This window comes from Hordeum vulgare, chromosome 5H (genome assembly GCF_904849725.1).
Source record: "Hordeum vulgare subsp. vulgare chromosome 5H, MorexV3_pseudomolecules_assembly, whole genome shotgun sequence".
Taxonomy (NCBI): domain Eukaryota; kingdom Viridiplantae; phylum Streptophyta; class Magnoliopsida; order Poales; family Poaceae; genus Hordeum; species Hordeum vulgare.
Window position 1 is genome coordinate 40,164,550 of NC_058522.1, and position 12,103 is coordinate 40,176,652.

At 43.7% G+C, this 12,103-nt stretch overlaps 1 protein-coding gene across 1 annotated transcript; it reads right to left on the reverse strand.

The window, feature by feature from the left end:
- Nucleotides 1–8,182: 8,182 nt before the first annotated feature.
- On the reverse strand, nucleotides 8,183–11,570 carry LOC123395377. Its single transcript, XM_045090368.1, has 6 exons — nucleotides 11,110–11,570; nucleotides 10,964–10,985; nucleotides 9,659–9,832; nucleotides 8,961–9,152; nucleotides 8,611–8,743; nucleotides 8,183–8,378 (listed from the first exon to the last, which is right to left on the reverse strand). The coding sequence occupies exons 3-4, from the start codon at nucleotides 9,803–9,805 to the stop codon at nucleotides 9,036–9,038; spliced, it is 264 nt and encodes an 87-aa protein (XP_044946303.1). The 5' UTR covers nucleotides 9,806–9,832; nucleotides 10,964–10,985; nucleotides 11,110–11,570; the 3' UTR covers nucleotides 8,183–8,378; nucleotides 8,611–8,743; nucleotides 8,961–9,035.
- Nucleotides 11,571–12,103: the final 533 nt, after the last annotated feature.

The window sequence follows — 12,103 nt, forward strand, 5'->3', positions numbered from 1 at the left end:
TGTAGTCTTTTTTGCTTGTGCTAGTGATAGAAATAGTGTTGCATGCTCAACTTTCATCTCATGCATCATGTGATTGTTGCATTTTGTGGTGCTGCTGTTCATTGGCTGTTATTCTTATGTTGGGTAGCACCGGGAGCGGAGAACGAATACGTGGAGTCAGGGGAGTACGTGCTGGACGACCCAGAACCATTCCAAGCTGAGGATATCACAGGCAAGATGATATGACCTTGATCCCATCTCTAGACTTGTTATGTTAGTTTCGATTCCATGTCAAATTGCTCGCTGCCTACCACTGAAAATATATTGCCTCTTCATGTGCCATGAGCCTAAACACCTTACTCTTTCCTAGCAAACTTGCATGGCTAGGTAGGCTTGCTCAGCTACTAATGTAGCATTGTTAGTTGCAGGTGTTTTAAACTCATGTGAGGACATGAGCTTGATATCATTATATTAAATTATGTTATTTAATTAATGTATCTATATACTTGGTAAATGACGGGAGGCCTAGCCTTTTGCCGGGTGTCTTGTTCCGTTATTGCCGCCTTAGTTACTGGTTACCGGTGTTTGATTTCATAATGATCGCTCCTAACACGTTTGGGGTTGTTATGGGGACCCCCTTGATAAATCGCGTAGAGTTAAGGCTTGTCCGGCAGGACCCAACATTGATGTTAATTTGCTAACAACTTAATAATAATCTGCGTAGGGAGTAGCTACCCCGAGGTTTCTTAATCAACAACCCGGGCTAGTGCTCCTCATGAGTGTTGGTCCAAACTGGGCAGACTATGGGGCCACCACAGGGCAACCTGAGGTTTGGTATACCTATAGTGTGACTCATCCGGCGTGTCCTGAGACTGAGATACGCGGCTCTTATCAGGGTCGTCGACACGTCGGGAGGTCCTGCTAGGCTTGTCTTGCCTTAGCGGTATATCTTGCGTATAGGAATCCCAGTGAAGCTTTGGTTTCACCCAGAGTTGAGGTTTTCCTCTAAGGAATCCGACGAGATCACGAGATTCGTGGTAGAGGATGCCTTTGCGGCCTGTGTTCGTTTGTGATGGACTAGTTGGAGCACCCCTGCAGGGTTTAATCTTTCGGAAAGCCGTGCCCGCGGTTATGTGGCAACTTGGAGTATTTTGGTAACATCCGGTATTAGGGAACTTAAACATAAACTAATAAAATATGCCAACTGTGTGCGTAACCGTGACTGTCCCTTCGAAGATCTCTCTTCGACCGGGAACACGGTGGGGTTATGATTGCCGTAGGTAGGTGTTCAGGATCACTTTCTGATCAAGTATTCCCGATCGTTAGCGTAGACCACTATTACTTCCTTCTCGCGTAAGCTAGCCACTTAACCAATCATAGGTTGCAGCAGCCTGAAACACTTCGCCCCTTCCTTACCCAAATAACGTGACTAGTTTTGGCACCAAGGTCCTAGATTGCTGAGTCCGCGTGGCTCACGGATTCCTCCAAAACTCCCAGCAGGTACAGGTACCCCAGAGACTGATGATCCCGACGACACCCAGCTGGCGTGGCAGTACGACGAGGAGACAGATCGCCTTTACGTGAACTATCCAGAGGACTGAGCCGTGGTCGTAAACGTGGGCCTGCAGCGGGTAGCATAGCTTGTTTGTATCTGCGTTGTACTCTGTATTATTAATAAGAAGACAGTTGAATCCCAGATTGTCTACTGTAATTACTATTATGTGCTATGTTTACTGGCTTGCGAAACACTTAGATGCGCTTCTTTCCTATTCGGGGGCCTCGACCCTGAGATCGGAAAGGACCGCATCTTGGTAGTTACAGCCTGCCACGGATACAAAGCGGGAGCGTGCCACCAAGAACGCTCTGCCGCCGCCCGCTCCGGATACAAAGCCTGAGCCTGCCACGGATACAAAGCGGGAGCGTGCCACCAAGAACGCTCCGCCGCCGCCCGCTCCGGATACAAAGCCTGAGCCTGCCACAGATACAAAGCGGGAGTGTGCCACCAAGAACGCTCCGCCGACGATTCCTAAGCCACAGAGCACCCCAAAGCGCAAACGGTCGCCCCTCCCAAAGGTACGTCATGCTAATCTTCCTATCGGACCTTATGATCGTACCCCCTTCCATCACAGTATGACTTACACCATAAGCCTGATGACTATACACGCACATTGCAGAAGGAAGTGAAAAAGAGTAGATCACATGCAAGTGCAAGTGGGAGCAAATCAAGTTCAACTACAAGCAAGAAAAAATCAGACGTTCCTCAGCTTGGACAACAGGCCAAACAGTCGATCCCACCCCTCAAGGTGTTAACCGAGAATGTTCCCCCTTCGGTGCAGGGGCTAGCTTTAGAAAGTGCAAAGAAGTTGGCGGCTGCATGTGGTGTCTCGGTTGAAGAATTGTTGTCTTCCCAAGACGACAAGATACCCAAGGCTGTGGTAGCCCCTAAGCCACAGTTTGTCATGGGCGAGCCTTTGGTCAGCAAAGATGATCTCCCAACAAATATGCGTTACTTGCATCAATGGTACTTAAGTGAATCAAAGAATGGGAGAACGATGATCGTGCTGAGTGTCCCCAAGGAGTACTACGACCGCCCTGAACAAATCCATATCGACTTTGATGAACTCTTCCAGATGTACAATGGCGACGCCCTCGACAAATCGCTTATGAGTTGCTATTGTCTGTAAGTTTTTCAATTTGTTGTCTACATATAACTTGTTTAGTTATTTCAATTCATTGTCTATATATAACTTGTACTCTATTATGCAGAATGAAGATTCTGTATTGTAAAAGTAAGTGCATCCTAAATATTGGGTTTATTGACCCAGATAAAATACATATAGCGACGCTAACTAATTATCCCAAGGAGAGGGAGGAAAACCTTCTAAGGTTTCTAATAGATCAAAATTTCTGTGACCACATACTGTTTCCATACAACTTCAGGTGAGGGTCTTTACTCTGTTGTGTCCATTCACTTATAAGTGTAATTGATAAGTTATTGACACTTATGTATATATACATGTGCAGCTTCCATTGGATTCTGTTGGACATTCAAATTGATAAGGGAAGAGTTGATGCCTTCGACCCATTATCGAGACCCTTGAAACAGTTCCAAAGCCTACAGGACATGCTCCAAGGGTAATTTTAATCATTCTTGCGCTCTATCGGTCTCTTTCGATGATTTTCTGATATATCAATTAATGAAAAACTGAGCAAATCATTATCCTTGTCGGGCAGGGTTTGGAAGCGGTTCAAGTGCGTGACTCCCGGTAACTTTCATGAGAAGCTGACCTTTAAAGCGGCTCAGGTAAGTAGTAGTATGATATACTTCTATTAATTTTCAATACATTTATGATGCTAGATTATTATTTTGATTATATATATTCTATTCTCGTAAAGTGCGACCAGCAGCCACGGGGAACGCATCTATGCGGATACTATGTTTGCGAGACCATTCGCACGTTTACCTCTGAGCACAAGGATCACAAATTCGACGTAAGCAATGAACATTCACACCTCTATTTTTACCCGTCATTCTTTGTTATCATGATTGATATTCATATTCATCTCCTCTTCTTATATAGCACACGGCCATGACGACGAAGGTCCTACCAGAGCAACGCGCGATTGCTGTTGCAGAGGAGCTTGCGACCTTTCTCAGGACGGAAGCTATAGATGACAAAGGACGATTTAGTGTAGCTAGGGGCCATTACTGATGTCCGTCCATGTAATCGAATAGATGGGCTCTAGTCCCGATAATTCAGATCTCCATATAATTGTATATATATGCTCGCTTGTAAGATAAGTTAATCTTATATATATGCATAATTATTTCTATTTTAAATTATATGAAAACTAATTCCCGAACACCAAACGAGGCATCACGTTAATCTCCCGAACACCTAAACCCTAATACCCTAAAACCCAAAAATAATTTCATTCAAAAAAAAGCCAAAAACCAGCAAAATCTAAAAATCTTTAGTTCCGGTCCGTGTAACGAGCCGGGACTAAAGGGTCTGCCCCTGGGGCGCTACGAGGCGCCCACGTGGAGCACCTTTAGTCCCGGCGTGTAAGAGGGCCGGGACGAAAAGGTTAGGCCTTTAGTCCCGCCCCTTTAGTCCCGGTTGGTGAATCGGGACTAAAACCCCTTACGGGCCGGGGCTATAGGCCTTGTCCCCACTAGTGTAGCAGCAATAGCTAGCAATACGAGTCCTAATCTATTTGGTGATTGCACTTGTCCAAGCCGGACAAGGTTATCGTGGTTAATTCCAACAGAACAAGCATATATCGCCAAGTTTGGCCAGTGTGGATAGACGGCAAGATAAGCGGGAGCCCCGACCCCGGGACCTAAAAATCCTGTCTCTAAACTATACAAAATTCTTGCAATTTAGTTCTGACTCTCAAGTGGTGAATATATGTGCCATATTTACTGAATCTTAAATGTATTGTTTTCCTGTATTTCTGCGGTATAACTTGTGTCATATTAAGTGGAAATGACTCTTAGCTTCTGATCATAGCTGACGTGCTCTGATTTGAACTTTTTTCTTTTCTGTTTGACAACACACAACTAGTTCCCTCTATTTCTGGGCAACTCATCCTGCTGGCCCAGTGAGGGGTCAGTGTTTCTTGATAGCTTTTTCCCATAGACCCATAGATGATGTGTTTGCTTGCTTTTTTTTACTTCCAAGGGGTGTTTAGATATTTTCACAAATATGTTCAGAGAGTTCTTGCTTGTGTCATTCCAGGAACAGGGATGGTACAAGCAACACCTCCTTGAACACATCTATTGTTGTTACTACTGAGGGGAAGTTTAGATAAAATTCAGTGATATATTTTCCATCATTCACAAAAAATGTTCAGAGAGTTGTTGCTTGTATCATTCCTGTTCTCGAAGGAGGGCTCGGCTCTGGCCATTCGCCACTCCACCTCCAAACTCGACACCGTAGTTTGACATGGCAAAGGAGGTTGTTGATGATGACGAATATGGCTCCCTGGCTGTCTCCGTTTATGGGATTTTCCTATGGTGGACATATTTGTATCACACTAGGCTGCTCCACTCCTATTGGAAATCAGAGCTACCTTATATCCATCCATCCGCCGTGGCTGGCTCTAAAGGAAACACTCCTCTAGTCGTCATGTGCGTGATGGCAAAGCTAAACTACATGATATTATCAGGTTACCATTACTCACCACTCACCACTCACTACTCACCAGGTCACCTTTTGCTGTACTTGTTCATCTGGTCATATTTATTTCATGTCCCAATGTTCTGTTATGTGCAGCTGTAAAAATGTATATGAAGAACCATGCAAAGCAATTTGAGATGATGCATATAAAGAATCGAGTTTTTTAAAAGTTCGATTTATTAAGAGTTCATTCATCACTGTTATGGAAATCTCATTTGTTATGGCTGGACTAGCTTCAGAATGTAGCAATGCTTTTATTCTCACAATGTTTTTATACTATAGTATTTGTTTAACTTCTATAGTGTAGCTTGTATAGTGATGTATGCTTGTCTCTGTAAATTTTCATGATGAATCATGTTTTGATGTGGTTCGCATAACAAAAAAAATCATGAACTTTTATAGTGAACAATAGATGTGCTAGAAAGTCATAACAGGATATTATGAGGTTATCATTACTCACCGGGCAACATTTGATGTTCTTTTTTCTTCATTTTGTTCATATTTATTTCATGTCCCAATGTTCTATTATGTGTAACTATGAAATTTTATTTGAAGAACCATGCGAAGCAATTCGAGATGATGCATATAAGGCATCTTTGATTTATTAAGAATCTTTTTAGGCATTCAGTTTATTAAGAGTTCATTTATCATTGTTATGGAAATCTCATTTGTTATGACTTGACTAGCTCAGGATATAGCAATGCTTTTATTCTGACAAAGTTTTTTTATACTGTAGCATTTCTTTTAACTTTTATAGTGTAGTTTGTATAGTGGTTATTGTTTTGACCAACCTTGAAAGATCTATTCGGAAAAGAACATCTTCTGATATCTTGAAACTCTGTTTTTGCAAAGAAATTGAAATAAAAATAGCAGTAATGTTTAGCGATGACCCGATAAGCTAGACTATCTTTTGGATTCTCTGAAACAGTAATATCAGTAATGCTATTGGAAGTTTTTTAACAACCTTTGTTGTACAGGCTTTGTCATCTTAACATTTGAAGAGAGTTAATATTATGTTTTGAACCTTGCAGTGTAGGTGTTGCTGATGGAATCATTTGCCTGAATTTGCTGTTGAGTTGCCACATTTTCAAGGGGGTGCAATTGAAGAATACAACACTTTTTGGTAAGGATATTGGAGTAAGCATGTCTACTGCAAGAGAGATGTATTTACTTTTTAATGGAGAATTTTTGCACCTTTAATGCACTATATCTTTTCAAACAACAATTTGTGTCTTGCTAACACTGTGAAGCTATACTACATGGTATGCGTGGCCATTCGTAAAGGGAAATTTAATTCCAATTCCGAAAAGCTATGTGTCTTGCTAACACTGTTAAAGCTAAGCTATACTACGTGGTATTTACAGTTCCAACAAGGTATCTGTCTTGCTAAAAATTTAACCATGATTTTCATTTAGGATGGAACAGTTTCAAGATAATTCCTTCTTCATGTCTCAGCTGCTTCAAGCATGGCGCCCCCTGTGAGCAACCCGACATCACCGTCTCTTCTCTAGCACCCACACGCTTCGTCGCCATAGAAGGAGGGTGACAACGCTGGAACCTCCCATCTGCAGCTCCTCCGGAACCTCAGCCGGTCAGCCCCCTTGGTTAAACCGCCCCTTTGAGAACTCAAGACCGGATGGTGCGGGCAGGCTCAGCAACCTCCATCCCAGAGTCGCAGCCGAACAAGAGAGGCTTCACCGTGACGGTCACCGAGGACAAGATGCCGTGTATAGAGGAAGATGAAGTTATGTGATGTGTTGTGATGTTGTGCGGATGTGCATCCCACAGAAACCATAGATCAGATCATAGTTCAGTAGCAACTACATGATCAATTAGATTGAAAAGTCTGCCATGCATCCACTTTTGAAAAAAGTGTATTTTTCTGAAGCAGGGTTCAATCCAAAGTACCGAGGAATCCATGTAGAAGATCCCCAAGAACTTCGCCACCATCCATTGCATACGAAGCGACCAGCACGCCGTACAAAGAAGCTTACATCAAGGACAAAGTACACTAAGGTCGATGTAAGCATTACAACCTAACGTCACCTGTTTAGCTTCAGCACCTTGTGTTTACCATTTTAGTTTACTGTGTCCTAACTTCACCTGTAAATAAAGTCAAAGCACAAATAAATTTAAGATGCATTTTCTTGGTTTCCTAACAACTCGTTATTTTTTAAAGAATAATTACCAACAACTGATTTGTAGGAAGCTTATGGTTTTCTTTAATTACTATTTTTTAAACCGGTTTTCTATATATTGGGATGCACTAGCTCTATTAAAATGTACGATGCACTACAGGAAAAAACTTATAAGCCGAGTGCCCGAAACACTCGGCTTACAACGGTTTACACTCGGTTTATATATAAACCGAGTGTTTTCCCCGGCTTATAACACACGCCTTACTAAGGACCGGCTTATCCGGTGTAAGCCGAGAGCAATAGCGAAAACACTCGGCTTACATATAAGCCGAGGATCCCCATGTAAGCCGAGTGCCAACGGGCACACGATTTATATATAACGGCAACGTAGTACTAACGACAAGCCTCGTGACAGTTTATATAAGCCGAGGGCCTACAGTCACACGGTTTATATGTAAGCCGAGGACCGAGCCTGGACACACGGATTATATATAAACCAAGGGCTTAGGCTAGACACACATAAACCGAGGGCCGAGCCCTCGGCTAAAATTGTAAACGACCAAGCCATGGATGCCCTATAAGTCGGGTGCCTCCCAAGGGACACACGGCTTACAGCCCCAGATGCCCTATAAGCCGGGTGTCAATGCCTGGGACACACGGCTTATAGCGCGCAATAGCATTTTTTTTGCAACAACATAACTATATATATGTAATATATATCCATATATCACAACAACAACAGTATATTACATATCCAATAGATCACAACAACAATATAGTTTCACAAAAACATGCGTACATATGCAACAAGATTTCACAACCGAACCGGTCATGCATACATATCCAATATATTACAAGTTTACAACAAGAACAAACCGATGATGAGTTCAAAGTCCACACACTCATACATATCCAATATAGTTTCACAAAAGCATGCATACATATTCAAGGAGGGTTCACAACAACATTACATATGCAACAAGAGTTCAGAAACGAAAGCATGAGTTCAACCTACAATATGCAATGAGTGTCCACCGCAGCATGTATGCCCACCGTCGACGGCATTCGTGATGCAAACCTGTAAGTTCATTACCACACGCATGAGTTTCCAAAGCTAAATTGCAAATGATCGATAAGGCACAAGAGTCAACAAGCATCAACATATAAGTTTCAAATTGAAGCTAAGAAGTATGAATAATACAAGGATCAACACTTTGGGCTCTACTATCAGCAATGCACAAGTTGGGAATTGAGAGACACAACCAACGACAAGACACAAGCATGAATAATGCACAAGCATAGACAACTACCTCGAGTGATCATTGTGGCGTGCAGGTCGAAGCATCTCGAGCCGCAGTGCGTGTCACTGGGCTTGCTTGGGCAGGTGTAGATCCACCAACCATAAAGTTATTGAAGCCTTCTCCTGACTGAGGACACTTCAAGCTGATAGACAAGGACAAGAGTTACTTCATCACGATACACCGCTATAAACAAGAAATAACAGTTGTTGCATGAATACCAAAATAACGAGAATGGTTCTAGATGTCGTTGAATGCATAACATGATTCAATCTTAGATGGTTCATTGAGCACACGCGAACTAATTCATCGGCTCGACGACCGGTACCATCTCAGAGAAGGAGAGAAGACCAAGGTCTCACCTGAACCAAGGAAACAGATGGTGAGGTCCCACAAAATTCATCCTTCGGGCAATGATAAGAGCTTGGCCGTCATCGTCAGCACCACAATGCAATGACCACCGTACGACCGATTGTCCTTGAGCCCGTCTCTATCAACTTCAAGGTAGAGTGGCGCCCTTTTCCCTTCAATGTAGAATGGCGAACCCTAAGAGGCTGAGACAATAGGCAGAGCAAAGTGGTCAGTGCTCGACTCAGACTACCACCATGCCGGTACCACGAGACTCCCTGTCTTCTTGTACCAAGAGACATCGATTATTATTTGCCACATCAATAGCAGGATTTCTAACAGAGTCGATTTCACCAACTACAAGAGCAAGCAAGGACCGGTACAGAGCTTAAGGTATTCATATCAAAACACAGGCATGGTGCCCAAGTATAGTGTGCAACTTCAGGAGCATGATCATAAACCACAACAAATCCATAGCAACTAAAACAACCAGTGACAACTACACTACTTATATTACCCACAAAAGTCAATACCTATGCCCATCACCATAATAATTGGTAGACAATCTATACATGAGAAAGAAGCCATGGAAAAAAATCATGTACTGGTCTCAAACAAAGGGCACTTAGACCTTTCGCGTTGATCTAATCCAGACTGCAGTGACACTCTAGTATATGTAGAAGCGTCTACCCAGAAGACATGGCAGGTATACCTGAATCATACTGTGACGAACTTCAGCAAAATCGCCATTGTACTGCTCAATTTGGTTCATGCAGCAGTCAAGCAACTTGAGAAGGCACGAACAGCGTCGTGGGGTGATGACAAACAGGCCTACCAGATGGCCGAAGGACAGATCCATGTAGCCACACACCCATGATGCAATGTCCTGTAGACAAACAAAATGACAATTTCAGCATCTGTGAGATATTTAATTTATGAACAATGATAAAATTTATGAACACCGACGAAAACACTGGCCAACAGTCAAACTAACCAGCAGTCCAAAACACAACACCAAGTCTAGCATCCAACCGAAATAAGCAAATCAACGTATTCCTGTAAGACCGCCGATTCATTTTTACCAAGAACATTCAAAGTTTATCCAGTACCGCTAGATGAGATGGTCATGGACTCAAAACAGTACACTTATTAATGCACTGGACTAACATGGATAAGCACCTGAAGTTCCACAAGCGCACATCATATAAAAAAATATCACCTTCAGAGGTGACAAAGATTTTTGTTCAAGAAGAGTTAGTACTACTTGGTATGAGAAAACAAGACCATATAATGATTATTAGCTAAACAACAACCAAAATGTTGGCCAGCTGTCAGACTAACCAGCAGCCCAAAACATAATGCCAAATCTAGCATCAAACCAAAGTAAGCAAAGCACCATAACCATGTAAGATTGAGAACTCGTTTTTACTAAAAACATTCAAAGTCGAGCAAATGAAACATGTCAGATCAGGTGCTGCTATCTGACATGGTTGTGCACTCAAACACTGCACAAATTAATGCACTACACTTACATGGACAGGCATATGAAGTTCCACAAACACACATCTATATGAAAAAATTCAGCTTGAGAGGTGATAAAGATTATTTTTTCCAACAGTTAGTACTAATTGGTTTGAGAATGCAACTTTTATGCACCTATTCCAGTCAAACAGAGTTGAACAAGCCATCAGTGTCTTTTCCTTTTTCACCCAGGAAGAAGACTAGTACAAGTTGGAACATTTGTGCTCCTCTTCACTTATTAGGCAACAACAAGAAAGAGCAGGCAGCCTAACAAGCTCATTAGCAAGCACATGACCAGATTGCTTAAGTTATCAAAACCAAACCCTGTAGCTTGCATGGAGAGCAAAAGAAGGGCCCATCACAGTATGACCAATTCATCAACAATAAAGACCACGGTTACAACCACAATCAAAAGTTCAGAACTAGACGAACATATTGCAAACTGGACCTAATCCACATCCTCCTCGGATATACTGAAGTTGCAGACGAGGAGCACCTTGCCGCCGGAGCAGACGGACCTGGTGAACAGGGAAGAATATGGTCAGATTCAGAGAGAGATAGAGATAGATAGATAGATAGATAGATAGATAGATAGATAGATAGATAGATAGATAGATAGATAGAGAGAGAGAGAGAGGGTACCTCCCGGTGGATGAAAGGTGGCGCGGCGGAGCAGTTAGGGGTCGGCTCCGGCTAGCGGATGGGGAGGGGCGGCGGCGCTGATGGGAGGGGCGGCGGAGCCGATGGGAGGGCCAGCTCGGGCTAGCGTACGGGGAGGGGCGGCGACGACGACGGGGGGCGCGGCACGGAGGAGCAGGCGGTGACGCTGGGAGCAGGGCGGCGCGGAGGAGCAGGCGGCGACGCAGGGCGCAGGGAGGCGCAGAGTAACAGGCGGCGACGCTGGGAGCAGGGCGGCGCAGAGGAGAAGGCGGCAGCGCTGGGAGCAGGGCGTCACGGAGGAGCGGGGGCGGCCGGGGAGCAGGGCGGCGTGGGCATTGGGTAAGAACATGGTGAGGGCGGCGGTGGGGCGGCGCGGAGGAGGGCAGCACGGAGGTGCAGACGGCTCGGGGAGGAGCACACGGCGCACAGGACGCGCTCTGTTTTGGGGGATTTGTGAAAAGGGAGCCTTTGACGGTCAATTTTTATCTCCGCGCGTCAAATTTGGATTTTGGCGGTCTTTTTTCATCTACGCGCTCTATTTTTTGTAAGATCCGCGCACACGGTAAACCGGGTGTTATAGAATAAGCCGAGTATTGATTACACGGCTGACCCTTTTTTTTTCTACACAAAAAGTTCATCACTTTACTTTTCAAATTCTGTCCGTTTTATTTTGTTGTATTTTTATTATACTTGTTCTTTTATTATATTTTAATTTCATTGTCTTTATGTTTTTGGGATTCACCCATCCGTAGGGTCAACACGATCTATGTCTTCAATTTGACCGGACTCGAGAGAGGTTTGACCGTAGATTATCCTTGTGATGTATTAGCGACATGTGTCTCCCTTGTGCAGAAAAGGAAGGGGCAGTTCCAGCCACGAGGAAGCGCAATTACTTCGGCGGCATGCATGACTCGTCCAACCGTTTAAATCAACGGGAAATCGTATGATACCGAAAATCCACGGGATCTGGCATATG